General features: G+C 38.6%; 1 protein-coding gene across 1 annotated transcript in view; it reads right to left on the reverse strand.

The window, feature by feature from the left end:
- Positions 1 to 11: 11 nt before the first annotated feature.
- Positions 12 to 15535, reverse strand: part of wnk1a (WNK lysine deficient protein kinase 1a) — a 28062-nt gene continuing 12538 nt past the window's right edge. Inside the window, exons 5-24 of the mRNA XM_067380375.1 lie at positions 15146 to 15303; positions 13965 to 14053; positions 12391 to 12610; positions 11893 to 12175; positions 11655 to 11785; positions 11464 to 11532; positions 9842 to 9946; positions 8438 to 8517; positions 8205 to 8349; positions 7917 to 8033; positions 7265 to 7378; positions 7116 to 7170; positions 6889 to 7029; positions 6054 to 6802; positions 5379 to 5480; positions 4841 to 5280; positions 4370 to 4569; positions 4182 to 4277; positions 3932 to 4083; positions 12 to 1943 (exon numbers count right to left, since the gene is read on the reverse strand). Coding sequence (XP_067236476.1) covers positions 1659 to 1943; positions 3932 to 4083; positions 4182 to 4277; positions 4370 to 4569; positions 4841 to 5280; positions 5379 to 5480; positions 6054 to 6802; positions 6889 to 7029; positions 7116 to 7170; positions 7265 to 7378; positions 7917 to 8033; positions 8205 to 8349; positions 8438 to 8517; positions 9842 to 9946; positions 11464 to 11532; positions 11655 to 11785; positions 11893 to 12175; positions 12391 to 12610; positions 13965 to 14053; positions 15146 to 15303 — 3731 coding nt within the window. The 3' untranslated portion in view covers positions 12 to 1658. The remainder of the gene's footprint in view (positions 1944 to 3931; positions 4084 to 4181; positions 4278 to 4369; positions 4570 to 4840; positions 5281 to 5378; positions 5481 to 6053; positions 6803 to 6888; positions 7030 to 7115; positions 7171 to 7264; positions 7379 to 7916; positions 8034 to 8204; positions 8350 to 8437; positions 8518 to 9841; positions 9947 to 11463; positions 11533 to 11654; positions 11786 to 11892; positions 12176 to 12390; positions 12611 to 13964; positions 14054 to 15145; positions 15304 to 15535) is intronic.

Here is a 15535-nt window from a genome sequence, read left to right on the forward strand (position 1 = left end):
CTAAAATTCTGGAAAACATCTCATGTGTAAAAAAAAAAAAAAAAGCACAATGTAGTGGGAGGAGAAAAAGTCCAAAATGTTTTATTAAGCATTTGAATATATATATATACATTTTTTTTTTACAAGACTGATACATAAAATCATAGATATTCACCAAAAGGACCCTGGCTGAAACGAATTGACATCAGCAGCAGCAATTTTTGACCCCACAAATTTAATGCTGTTTTCTATGGGAACAAGTGTGAGATGTGGATTGTGAATACATGCAGTTTTCAGTTGTGACGGGAGCGTGTGACTGTGATAAGTGGCGTTTCAACAGTTTTACTGTATCTAAACGTGGTTCTGGTCAATTACAGAGTATTTGGATCTGTGCAGTCAAGTATCAAAAGTAAAAAATAACCCTCCCCAGTCGGTTAAACCTTTAAACGGCGCGTATTCTGCATTGCAGTAACATTTACCTTCTCTAGAGAAGTCAAGCGGATCATTTCAGAGATGACGGGACGTCACTTCCACAAACGATTGGCACTCAATTTGTGGTATAGAAAAAAGTTTTGTTTTTTTTTTCGGGGGGGAAATGTGTGTATGTATATATATATATATATATATATATATATATATATATATATATATGAAAAAAGAAACAGTTATGCAGTGCTGTAGTTTAATACTGTACTTCTGCTGCTGCAGTCAAATGCATCATGTTAAACCTTTTCTCAACAAAGTTGGTCACCAAAAAAAAGTTTGCCCAAAATCAAGTATTTCATGGACTACAGCACATTTGGATGGGCTATGATGTTTGTGACATTTTAAAGACAGGGGAAGACATAATCCTGTGGTTTAAGGCTAACGTCTTTCAAAATGAAAGCAACGTGTGATTGGATGAAGAAATATGCTTTCATTAATATGCATACAGGATTCCCACCCCCTCAAGGCCCATCTATATCCAAATTAAGTCTTCTATCCACTTACATACAAAAAAGGATGTGGGCAGGGAGTAATGGTGACTGTCTATATAAGATACACTGTATTATTGTAAGTTCAATGTAAATGATATAAAAAAGGTCACGAATGAACAATGCTATGAAATACGTGCAAGTACGAAGAGCTATAAAACCCTACTTTTACCTCCCTCAATTGCACATCCTCCTCCTTTCATTTCAAACTGCAACTTAAGTAAATGAAGACAGAAGACTGTCTCAAACACAGTTACTTCCAACAGTCCTACCTTCTTCATCCATCTTCCAACATTCTTGACTCGTTTGTAGGATACGTACAGTCGGCGCCCATTTAGACTTGTGTTGGTGGTGTAGTCTTTCAATCTCTTCATCCATTCACTAACATGTCAGCATCACACTGGTCACGCTGCCTGACTTTATTATAATAAGGACGGTATCCGTATTATAAGGCTATATATCTGATGTTTAAGACGACTTAAACCCTTTGTGCCTTTTTATCAAATGTACACATTCATCTATCAGTCTTTTAAACAGCAGGTTAGGTCAAATTTGAGTAACCTGAGTCACATTATATGGACCTGGAAGTCTTTCCAATGTAAACTGTCAGATAAAACATGTCCACTTAAAAGGACTAGGCCCGATAATCTCAACCCCACAAGGCACAGCTTCTCTCTTCCTTGTACCAACCCTTCAACAGCTGTTTCAGCTCGCCTGAGTGGTGCGTAGATTGGTTGACCCGCAGCCGTTTCCGGATTGGTGAGCTCCTGAGGGAATGAGGAAGCCCGGTTGTAGTCCTGCAGGGGGAGCGGTGGAAGACACCGGACCCACCTGAGCCCATTGAGGCATGCTGTAGGTGGGACTGTAGCCAAACTGTTGATTGGTCACACACAGTGAACCCTTCCGTCCAGTTGTGGGGTTGACGTTGGTTGGCATGTGACCACCCATGGAACAAAGCTGACCTGGTGCAGAGTATTTACGTTGCATCATCTGAGGAGGAAGACCGTTGGGTTTGATTAGTACTGGTTATTTATTATAAAACAAATAGTTTTGATCTTGATTGGTTAATACAGCACTCTAACCATGCTAAAATGCACAACATGATGCAAAACACCTGTTCTTCTAGCTATTCATAGTTATCAGTCACATGAGGCATTTAGACCTGGAGGGCAAAACATCCATAGAACTGCAAGTTTCAGGCAATATTTAGATCACACCTCAATAGGCACACTGCAAAATGAATCTCTTTCTTTGTTATTTATAATGACTGTTCATGAGAGTGCAGAATTCAGTCAGTAAGCACGTGTACTTAAACTCCGGCATTTTCACGGGTGACTAATCTAAATGCTTCTGATTGGCCACTGCATTTATAAGCTCAACAGAAATGTGTGTGATTTGTTATGCTGCTGCAAACGGGTGTAAAAAGAAATCTGATGCAACATGAGCAAATGTAAATGTAATTCTGCAATCACCACTTAATTTTCACATTTCACTTTAATCGTGACAGCTGTGATAGATTTATTTGAATTCACCCTTCGCCAAAAGTTTGATTGACAGGCGATCTGACCAATCACCGATGTTCATATTTCATGCAAAAACTAGGATGAGATGATCGGTTTGTGTGTTGCTTAAGCTGAGGCACTACAGCGATCTGTTCAACACATTAAAGAACCACAAAAAGTCTTTGTTTCATACCAAAAGTAACCTCCATCTTGTCTGTCTGCACGTTGTCAGTGTCCTCTTTGCTCCGTGATGTATTTTTTACTGCATAAGAGCATGATGTGTGGCGTCAGGGAGTGACACGGAGAGAGGAAATTGTTTAATAAAGTCGTTATTTTTGTTTTTTTGCACACAAAAAGTATTCTGGTCGCTTTATAACATTAAGGTTGAACTATTTTAACAATGTCTTTACTATCTTTCTGGGCCTGCAAAAGTTGCAATTGCGTTGCAGTCTGGGGTCAGAAAGCTTTCGGATTTTATCAAAAATATCTTCATTTGTGTTCTGAAGATGAATGAAGGTCTTACGGGTTAGAAATGACATGAGGGTGAGTAATTAATGACAGAAATTTCATTTTTTTGGTTAAACTAACCCTTTTAAGAGCCATATAATATGTTATTTAGATAAAAAGAACATCAGAATGGTTTGACTTATAATGTCTGTATATAGTGATGCAGTTACACAGACTAGGTTATTTATATGTAAAAATCATATAAATGCCCCATTCTGAAACATACATCTAGGCTACATTGTAAAGAAATTAAAGATTCACCTTTGTTTGTTAAGACTGTAGCATTTTCATTGGCCAGGCATGGAAGTCTATTCTGATTGTTTGATAACTTTTCACAACGTTTAATTTAAGAGCACGGAGAGATTCGCGATTGCACACTACACAGAGCGCGCGCTCTGCAGTGGAGAGGCAGTTCACTTGTTTATTTGAGAGCTCGCGTCGTTTTCGGCCATTACATGAATGCGCTCTCCACAAACCTGCGGGTATGATTAAAATTATGCGCAATACCTGCAATCCTGCGCTGTCACTGAAACGAGTGACAGGAGGAGGCGGCGTCGGGGAGATGAGAGATGAGAACGCGCCGCTGGTAAAATTTCAGGGTTTTCATTGGTTCGTTTACGATCGGATAACTTTATTGGCTATCGATATGCAGGTCAGAGCAGAGTCATATGGTTTCAATATTAATTCAAATTGTTGGCGTACTACTCAGTAACGGAATGTGATTTTACAAGTAGCAAAGTAGATTTCTAAGCTTAATTTGTACTTAAGTACAAGTAAAATTAGATTAAAAAATGTACTCAAAAAAGTACAAAAACCCCAAAAAACTACTTAATTACAGTAACGTGAGTAGTTGTAATTCGTTACTTCCACCTCTGCCGATAAACTATATCAAAATTATGTTCACTATATTTCTTACTGACTTAGAATGTGCATCATGGGCTTGTGCGTTCTTTTTTGGCCTTTCTTTACCTGTGGCATCATGTTCTTGGCATCCCTGGCCCAGTTATCAACCAACTGATGGAGGTCATCAGTGAATGTGCCCTTGCGTGGGAGATTAGTAGCAGGTGCTTGGTCCTGGTCATGGCTCTGTCCGTTCTCTTCTCTTATTGGACTTGTGATCCCTACAAGTTACAATCAATATTCACCGATTAGAAGAACTTGAGCATTTTGAGAAGAAAAAAAGATGCATTGTTTCTCTAACTAAAATGTTGAGTCATACCTTGCACATGAACATTTGAGCTTGGTACTGATTCAGAAGTTGAAGTCTTCCCAGGGTCAGACTGATTGACTGAACTTTGACCACCTTGCTTGTTCCCTGGACAAAACCAAACAACAGTTTTCAAGCCATTTGTTCACAAAGCCTGAACAGGATGTTACAATTGTAAGTAAACCACTTAGTTCTGATACCTTGTTGAAAAGAACCAGCCTGAGTGCCACTACCACTTCTTGACCTATTCCCCTTGCCCTTAGCAGGTCTCCGCCTTCCTGCAGCGATGGCCACGGTGGGAGGGACCACCACAGAGGGTGGGGTTTTGCCCAGACGTGTAAAGAGTTCCTCAATTTCCTTCTTTTGTTTATTCTGTAACGCCTGGATCTCAACCAAATGTCTGCAAAAAGAAATTCAAGATGATCATGAATTGATGACGACAACGAATTGCTTTTATTCCTCTTTTGTAATTTGCTTTGGATAAAATCCTCTGCTAAATGCATAAGTGTATATTATATATATATATATATATATATATATATATATATATATTTATATTATAATAAAAAAAAAAATCAAAATAATTAAAAAAAAAATAATAAAAAAATCACATGATTATCTTTACTGAGTCAAACATGAACAAATGAGGTCACAAAAAAAGATCAAGGTACCTCTCCCTGAGCTTGTTCATCTCTTGTTTAAGGCCCTCATCTTCTGATTCAGAGTCATTGTCACTGCTGAGGTAGTGATTGGTGATGGACATGCTGGAAGCAGTCATTTTGGACTCTTTAGTTGTGTCCGGTCCCTCGGTAGAGCTTACAAAGAAGGTCTTTCCTTCTGCTGGGGCCACTGAGAACCGGCCCACTTTGATGTCAGTGCTGGAGGTCACCTGAAAGCGGCCAACTGTAGTGATTGATGAAATGGGTTCAGGGCTGACCCTGAGTGGGGTCTGAGATTTATGAACTGTGTTTTCAGGGCTTGAGAGAGATGATGGTGATGAGGAGGAGGATGACGATGATGATGTTGTTGAAGAAGGGGTGATGGAGGAAGATGAGACTATGACTACTGGATCTGGAACAGTGCCTGGGTCTTGATCACTGGCCACAGAAACCTGAAATGTAGACAGAGGACAAGCATGAACTGGCTGTTTAAATCTTTCAGGCATTAAAATATGAACCCTAGTGCACACTGAGAAGTCTATAAGGCTACCTGAAATCGGCCAAGTTTGAAAGCTTTTTCCAGTGATGTCGTCACTGACTCTTTCTCCTCAGTGCCTGTCTGTCCATCTGGTTGATTTACAGCTATGGAAGTCTTTAAAAGAGAATGCAAAAAAGTGTATGAATGTACACATCTTATTCTTTGTTTGGGCAGTCAAACTACAATATTTTACAACCTGAAGTAACCTTTCCTTTTCATAAAGTTAAAGGGATTGTTCACCCAAAAATTAAAATTATGTCATTTACTCGACCTCATATTTTTCTAAACCTATATGAGTTTCTTTGTTCTGTTGAACACAAAAACAGTTGCTGGTCCCCATTGTCTACCATAGTACTACGGAAGTTAACTATTTGATTAACAACATTGTTCAAAATATCTTTTTTTGTGCGTTCATCAGAAGAAAGAAATTATTAACATTTGATTTCATACTCCCCCCAAAAAATTTAAAAACATTATAGAATAAGTGTATTTAAGTTAGAGGTCGTAAACACAGTTCAGCGCTTCCGTGTTCTGCATCACAACGCCAACATTATTTAATTTTTAATAGTTTTAGAGAGAGAAAAAAAAAAGCTACAACAGTATGAATTGCATTTTTAATGTATAAGCATTATGTCATTCAAACAAATATAGCAAATTGCTTAAAGCTTAATTAGCAACTTTCCCCACCTGTGGCCTTTGTGGTGACAGTTCTGCAGATGAAGCCTGTGCATAGCTTGTAGATGTCCCAACAGAGGCAAAAGCACCAGGTGCAAAGTTCCCACTGGAACTGAGAGACAAACTGGGAGGCGTCACACTGGAGACCAAGCCAGGGGTGTTCGTGCTGATAGTGTTGGGCGGGGAGGATGTAGATGGCTCTCCAGATCCATCAGGTTGGGTGGAGGAGCTCTGGGAGGAGTCCTTGAAAAGGGAACGCAACTTCTGGTCTAAAGCGTGAATGTCTTCAATTCCAGGTGGCTTCCCCTGTACATCACTCTCACCATCTCCTGTCCCAGTTGGTTGCGTCACGGGGACAGAAGAGGGGCCGACTTGCACCTGCTGGATGGCAGCCTGAGTTTGATCCAAGCCACTGCTCTCAGCCTGCTGACCCACAATGTTTTGAGGAGTCTGGGAAGGGGAGGGAAGTGACAGTCGACGTGGTGCTGGTGATTCACTTGGGGCTGGAGAAGGAGATGTCCTTCCTGTACTGGTTTGGAGAGTGGTAGATGGTGTAGGAGTGGTTACTTGAGTGGTGACCGCTATCAGAGTTGCAGTAGCTGCTGGTACAGGGCTCTGGTATAATGACTGAGATGTAGGAGGAATACAGCTCTCTGGGGCAAGACCTCCAGGTGTGGCTGGTATCACAGAAATCTGGGTTGAACCAGGGGCAAAGTTGGCTTGTTCTTGCTGAACATTGCTGGCTGATGTGGGATCAGATGCTGGAAATGAGAATGCACAGATAAAATCAGTTTGAATGTCTGAAAAATGTTTAAGCAAACTTTTTCTGCAGATGTGTAACTCAGACCTGGGACGGAGTCTTCAAATGATGTGGTTGCAGAAGAAGGTCCGAACAAAGGTTCCCGAAGTCGTGCTTCAGGAACTGGACTAACTATGAAACGCCGGCCTGCTGAATGTACAACCTGTGCTGCTACGCTAGGTGGCAAACCTGTTAAATGTGAAATATGACAAATGTCAATGATACAAGATGGGGGCAGATAAAATGTAAAAACATCACTACAAAAGTACACTTACCAGGCACACTGGATGTTGACATTTCAGGTACTTGCTGGACTGAATTATTGATTGCCTGAAGTGAGAAGTGTTATGGTGAGAATTCTCATAATAATTCCTCAAATTATTTCTTAAATTTGTTCTTACAGTCTGAAAATCATAGTACATACCTGAGCTTGGCTGTTTTTCATAGCTTTTCCTTTCTGATCTGCCATCTGAATGACCTCTCGAACCTGCTCTATGAAGTACTCCCGCTCGCTCTCCAAGATAAAATCACTTTCGACCTAATACAAAATAAAGAGAAGTTACACACAACTTGGGAAAACTATCCTAATCCATAATTAGGGGTGAAAAAAAATCCTTTCACAATAAAGTAATTTTAAATCATCACTATGATGAAAACATCCAACTCAGGGGTCTGTTCTATTCTGTAGTTATCATCCCTTTTTAATTTTAATTAATCATCCCTTCTTGACTTCACCTTCCACGATCGTTTGCACAGGACATTTTTTTTTCGTTTTGCTGTACTTGTTATCCACTGTGAACATGCACTAGATGGACATCTTTGACCACTCTGCTCACGTCCTGGTGTCTCACATATGTACGCACATTTGTAAGATGCTGTGTCATGTTAAAATAAGTGTGTACTGAGACACATGCGCTGGGTTTTTGCCTTTGCGAAAAAATTTCACATTAAAATAAAAGTCTTGCATCTTAAAAACAGCCTAATACATAACAATTTTTATTATTGATTTGATATTTCAAATGGAGGTCTATGCTAATTCCCAGGCCAATCCACTATACTGAAAGAGAAAAGTTTACCATAATTTCAGCAATTTCTACGGGATTATCTCCATCCAAATCAAACTTGAATGTGACCATCTTCCTGTTGTGGGTTTCCAGCTGACATTCAGCGACTCTGTCACCAATATTAGAAATCTACAAAAAAAAAAATAATAATTCCATTAATTATATTTTTTTCTTATACTTTTTCATTTTTGTGCACGTAATCACACATTGTTATTATAGTAATACATATACATATATACACACACACACACACACATACACCACTGTTAAAAACAAATATTAGATTTGAGCTTAACTTACATTTAGCACATTGAGCTTGCCCTTGGCCATCTTTTCGTGGCGTGAGCGACTGCGTACGGAGCGGCGTTGGGGTCGTTTCATAGAGCGACCCTCGTGCCTGCCCTCGTTCCCATCGCTCAGACCAGATGCAGCATCAGAGTGGCCACTGAAGGAACCAAAAACATCATTGGTTCAACTTCTCTCTAATGGAAGGTCAATATTAATACACATGAATTATTGAAAAGATGTTTCACCTTTCCGTGGAGGCTGGAACCAGAGATGTTTGAGGTTGTGTCTGCTCTACTGGCTGTGGTTGGGAAACACTCAGTGGTGCCTGTAATAGAGAATCAAATTAGATTTTTAGTATCCATGTGACTTTCAATCACAATCACCTATAACACACAATCACATGGAGGAGAATTTCTTGTTAATTGGTTTGTGGTAACTCAAGCTGACAAGGCTTTGGTGGGAGGGGGTGTTGAAGGTGAAGTAACAGGAAGATAGACTAGTGTTCAGAGAGTTTTTCAATGGTTGGTGCCAATATCTAGAGAGGAGGGTGGCCAATGGCCATAATGTCTACACACACACACACACACACACACACACACACACACACACACACACACACACACACACACACACACACACACACACACACACACACACACACACACACACACTATTTATTGACAGTAAATGGGACATACACTGGCATTTCAAAAGTTTGGGGTCAGTAAGATTTTTGAATACTTTTATTCAGCAAGAATGCATTGAATTAATCAAAAGTAAAAGTAATGGCATGTATAATGTTTAAAATAAATGCTGTTGTTTTGAACTTACTAAATCAATCCTGAAAAAAAAATCCATAAATACTAAGCAGCACAACTGCTTACAACAGAAATATTTCTTGAGCACTAAATCAGCATATTAGAATGATTTCCAAAGGATATGACACTGTTTTTACTATATTTTTAATTGAATAAATGCAGACTTGGTGAGCTTAAGTGACTTGTACCAACCCCAAACTTTTGAATGGTAGAGTACACTAAATTACTGAATATTAAAAGAATGTTTATTTTTCACAATATTTCCTCAAAATTTACTGAAAACTGAGCTCGTTTCAAAATTTAACAACATACTTGTCCAAGAAAAGTTTTTTTTTTTAAAATTAAAGCATTTAAAATATTTTGAGAAAATGTGTAAAAGAAGTGTAAATATAATATTTAGCTATTTTGTGTACCATTACAAAAAAAGTTTTTCTCTATAGGCCTACATTATATCTTTTATATGTACAAGCATAATATCAACCCTCAGCACTGTAGATATTGTTATCAGCACTAAAAACCCACATCAGCAAACTGCTAATTCACATACCACAGTGTTAGGCACAGCTAGTACCTGACAGGCCTGATATAGAAAATAGAGTTGTTCAGCATTTGGAGGTGGTGAGAAAACAGGAGGACTGAGTTGACATGCCCATATCTGACAAACATGTAAGAGCAGCCAGCATGCAAGAAAGGGATGGAGAAGTAAAGAACAGTAGGATTAATGCCCACAAGTTGGATGTTGTACGTAAAGAACAGCACATTCATCAAGCAACATGCAGGCCAATGGAAGATGTAAGATCAGCCACCAGAGGGCGCTATTCATGATGTTACCTGTAAGACTTGAGGGGGTACGCTGCCATCCTGAGGTGACTGATGGTACTGCAGGGGGACGGTAGGCTGAACAGCAGGGGGCAGAGAGGCCGCCTGTCCCATCACCTAGGAGGGGAGATCATGTATACATTGAAAGGGCTTTTATAACTCTGGTTTATGTTTAACAAACAACAGATCCATAGAGCAACATGTTTTTTTCATGTTATAGATCAGGGGTGCTCAAGTTCAGAGGCCAAGAGGGCCGCATTTCAACCAAATGAAACACGAAGGGCCACAAGTTATAACTTGGATCGTAAGACTTTTTAGGCCTACTTAAGACAATATTTGTAGTTTTACTGTTTATTTACTAAAAGTGCAGTTTATTATCTAGCTAAGTCTTAATAGTATGGTGTCCTTTTTAAAGTGTCACTTAACATGATAAATGGCATTTAAAAAAATGATTAATAGCTTGTCTTGCTGTATTCTTAATGTACAAATGCATAAAGAAAAACAAGAACTGATGAAAAGAAATCCTTATTCATCCTTATTTCATTTCTTTTCACAAGAAATTTAAGGTCTGGCTGTTGTTCACTAGCTGATAAGAGTTTGTCCGTAAGACGAAAACATTGCACTTTTTTTATAGTCTTTTTATACTCCATTGCACATTTTTAACACTTTTTATAGCACCTATTTATACTCAGAGAATAAACGTTTTATTATTTATATTATTATTACCTTTTAATTAGGTAAGAATCCAAAAATCTTTTTTTTTTCTTTTTTTTTAATGTTCAATCACAATCTCATGAATTATCTAACTATAACCAACGTTGTAAACATGATAAAATATTCTCCGTGAGCTCAATGATGTGATGACAGATCTTTAATGGGAGCGCTGCTTGCTTTCTGTTTATAACACATTGACATTAAGAATAAAAGGTGTGTTTTTCATGATGCTCGGCAACTTACACGCTGCAAAGTTTGAGGAATGTCAACTGCATTTCATCATGGAAAAATAAGGTTACTTGTTTTTTACTTGCGCGCACAGTCTCGAGCCTTTAGTGGCGTTCACGAACACAAGTGCTCGACACATGCGCACTAGAGAGATTCATGCTTGTCTAGTCTTTTTCGCTCAAATAGTTACAATAAAATGTCTTTTTACTTGTTTAAAATTAGAGTTGCTGGTATCTTTTAATCCCCTCAAACGAGCGCTCTTCAACACGGTCGGCTATTGTGTTTGTTGTTACTCTTGTTCCGTCTTATCCGTTTCTTTTCAGACTGAAACAACAGCCCATTTCAGTGCTGACACCTTGTGGACAAACTAAATTGGTACAAAAACTATTCAATGCGCGCGTGCAAAGTGCCTTCAGTTTATATTGTTCTTTGCGGTTAGAAAAACTGTGCTGCGCGCGTACACTATACGCGATCTCTGCTGATGATTACAGCGTCACGTGCACTGTACGCCTAAAAATACGTGTACGTGTAAAAAAAAACGAAGTAATATTCACGCAAATTTTGGACGCAAATTATAATAAATATACATTTATATGTAGCATGATGCGGGCCACAAATTTAATGCTGACGGGCCGGATGCGACCCGCGGGCCGCCTGTTGAGTACCCCTGTTATAGATCATGTGAAGTGTACCTGGGGTGTGGACGCAGTTCCAGTCTGGGGGATGGGGCCTGGGTTCAAAGTACTGCTCAGCTGCTGAGACTGATGTGGAGAAGAAATTTAGCAAGACAGACATAAAATCAAAGAATACAGGGTTTTGCTTTCAGATGAACATAATTAGCTCTGTTCGAAAACCAAGACATGTAACAAAATAGATGGCTCACCATGCTTTGTGGATGGGTCATGTTGTGCTGTGGCTGCGGATCAGGCTGTACGGTGCTGAAAGATGTGCCTTGCTGGGCAGGAAGAGCCTCAGGGACAGTCCCTGATCCTTGAGGGTCCACAAAACCTACATCTGTGAAACATACATTGTCATTACATATTGTGTAAAATGCTTTGGCAATGTTGTATGTGAACACAATTATGTCAATGAAGAGCAAATGACAGTTTTTCAACACTAACTGGAAGCAGAGGTGCCAGGCTGCTGCAGTTGCTGGTGCTGGTCTGCTTCTGGTTCCTCAGGCTCCGTGATGACTGAGGCCAGAGCAGGATCAGGGGGCTTGGCTGTGGGGTTAGTATCTGGTCCAGGCTGTGAGGGATTATTCTCCTGCTCCATCTTCTTCTTTTCTTGTTCCTCTCTCACAAGTTTTCTCTGCTCTCTCTTACGTGAGATCAGGGACACTCTGTCCTTAATGGCCTTTGCGATGGTCTTGTGATCACCCTCACAAACATAGCCCGAGTCGACCTGGAGGAAGAAAAATATATGCATAATTAAACTTCAAGGACAACAATTAGTCATTATTATAAGGCAACCAGGGGGGATTTTATGCCTGTAAATTCTGTGGAATTACTATAAATATTGATAATTACATGAAAGTCCACAAATTTACCATTTAAAGATTCAAAAATAAGGTTTGAATCTTTAGTTAGGTTACAGAATAGAAATCCAAGTATCTTTACCATTTCTTGGGCAACATCATCTGGGACGTCTTTATTTAAGTCAAAGGAAAATTCAATGGCTTCGTTCTCTTTGTATTTCCCTTTAAGTTTCTTTACATCCTCAATGCGCAGCAACAACTTTATGGCCACCAACTCGCCGTCATCCTCCTCAGCCAGTTCTACACGAACCCCAGTCTCCTCCTGGAAAAAGGCATGACTTAAGAGGTCCTTGATGCAATACCTAAAAAAAGAAAAAGAAAATGGAGATGAATCAATATAGCACACAAAATCTAATTTATAAAACTTAGGACCTGCACAAATAACATTAATAACATATGCCCATATAGAAGAAACCTACGCAATATAGATTATTAGATTATCTAATTAAACTCATTCAAATGCAAGCTGAAAATAATCAAGTTTTAATAAATGTGTTTTATTCAAAATATACATGTGTATTATCTACTGAATGTGTTGAATGTTTTAACACGTGAAGTGTCTTAGTAATCCTTCCTGTAATGAGACCCAGAGAAAAGCGAGAGTTTACGTTGAATTAAATGCCAGATTCAGCTTGTTGTATGACCAAAACAACAATAAATCAGAAATAAAATTTCATGCATAAAGTAGGACTATTAATTATAAACCAGAAAATACACTAGACTCTTATTTTTAAATGTATATGCTTTACTACTTCCAGTTGCTCATTCAAAAAGATGAGGGAGATAAAATATGCACTCTAGAACATTACAATATAAACTCCATGAAACAAATGAAATAAATGTGCGGTAGTCACTGATTGCAAACTACTCTAAAACTGCAAGCCTGTACAACACGCAAAAATTATGCTTTTTTACATTTGAATACATGAGTATTTTATTAAATCATAGCCTTTAAAGTTTAATAATCACATAAAATCATATTGCAACTCATGTTTTTCCATTCCAAAATTGAAGACCTCTTACAATGAGCCTGTTTTCATGCATACCAATATGCTGATAACTAACAAAAACTGAAATGATCTTACTGAAATGACTCATTTTGCAGGTTTACATGCAAACCAATGAACAAACCAATAAACGCCTCACTCAGTTTATTCCCCTAGTCGTGGCTTCAATACGTAATGTTCTTGTATCTGATATTTCATTTGTTATGAGAGTTGTGATGTTAAATAAAACATTAAAACCCCCCAATATTCCAAAATGTCAGAGGGAAATTTGTACAAACACTTCCCCCTTTGGCTGCATAAGATAAGCTGTGACTTTACTCTGAAAAAGGAAAATGGGTTAACGCATTTCCATGACTTCACAGATTGTCAGCTAATTAAGAATAATCGGCATAAGAATGTGCATGTAAACACAAAAATACTTAAGACATTTTTAAATAATTAATCACGTGGTAATAACAGACCTCAGTCAGGACAGACACCCGATTTCATGACACAAACGAAAATGAAGATGCAGCCTGTTCAATATAATACTGTGGTGTAACCAACATAACACTGAAAATATACTTTACCACAAATTTGCAGTGGACAAGAATAAAAAGGTTGTGAAAACTAGACTAAGACATTGTGACAACTGCACTCTCATGCTCACCTTTCATCTTTATTCTGACGTATACAACCCTCAATGATCTCCTTCACTTCAGGAATTGCCACTTTGTCGAAACTGCCAGGCTTCACCCCCTGTAAACACGACACAGGAAGCAATCAAATTACACTAATGTAGAAAAGTGTCTTTAAAGGGGTCATGAATTGAGAAATCAAACTTTCCTTGATCTTTTGACATATAAGAGATCATTCTACTATAAGAAATATCCTTTAAGTTTTAGAATTCAAAAATTCAGAACTTAAAAGCTTCAGTGAGCAAGATCTTGTTTATCATCAGTAAGACATTACAACACGTTTACATTTTTTAAACACGACACTGCAAACTACTACTATGAATGTTTTTCAATTTATCAAAAAGAATAGAATAAGAACGACAGTGACAAACAATGGTATATTCATTCAGAATTCTGTTTACAAGAAACACCGCAAGTTGTCAGTTATAACTGTGGTAACTCCAAGTAGTTAAAACTTTATTTGCCACAACCAAGACTTATAAAGTAATTATTTTAGGTTGTTTTTTGCGCACAAAATGTATTCCTGTCGCTTCATAACATTAAGTTCGAACCACTGTAGTCACATGGACTATTCTAACGATGTCTTTACTAACTTTTTTGGCCTTGAAAGTGGTTATAACACTGCAGTCTATCGGAGGCCAGAAAGCTCACAGAATTCATCATAAATATCTTAATTTGTGTTCCGAAGATGAACGACGGTCTTACAGGTTTGGAACGACATGAGTACTAATTAATGACAGAGTTTTCCTTTTTGGGTGAACTAACCCTTTAGGTCTTTGCTTAGGTATATGATGACTTGATTAATCATCAAATTAAACGACAGATTAACCAAAATAATCGTTAGAGCCCTTTAACTTGAGGCTGGATTTTCTAAAAGGCTTCTACATTGGAATATCTCAAGACTAAATTTTGCATATATTATTGTGTGGTACCATTTACCATAGGTAACATTTTGTTTAATATCATTTTGGTTCTTCAGCATTTACTGGTAGAGATAAAAAAACAACAACTTACCACTGTGTGAGAAAAAAAGCAGAAAGGAAACACCCCCATAGAGGGCAAAAAAGGGATAAAAAGACTAAAATAGTGCAGCAAACAAGGGGGAGGATGAGTGTGCGGGGCTCTCTCCTCCGCCAGTGAAGTGTGGACTTACGCTGGTAACTCTGCGATAGATCTGAGCTGCATTCTGACACTCGGAGTACGGGTACTCAGAAGTAGCCATCTCCAGCATACACATCCCAAAGGCATACACATCCACCGACTCGTCATACTTCTCTTCATACATCTCAGGCGCCATGAACTCAGGGGTACCTTAAATTAAAAGAATGGTTCAGAACTCTCTCAGTACCCTATTACACCCTCTCAGTGAAGAGTTGAGAGGAAGACGATGCTGTTGCTGAAGACCGCTTGGGCACAACCTGCGAGAAAAGAGAGAGGTAGAGGGAAGGAGAGCAAAAAGGGGATAGAAAGTAAAAAAAAAAAAAAAAAAAAAAAAAAAAAAAAAGAGGGGGAAACTGTCCTCAGTTAGACTGCAATGATAATA

This window comes from Chanodichthys erythropterus, chromosome 24 (genome assembly GCF_024489055.1).
Source record: "Chanodichthys erythropterus isolate Z2021 chromosome 24, ASM2448905v1, whole genome shotgun sequence".
NCBI classification, from domain to species: Eukaryota; Metazoa; Chordata; class Actinopteri; order Cypriniformes; family Xenocyprididae; genus Chanodichthys; species Chanodichthys erythropterus.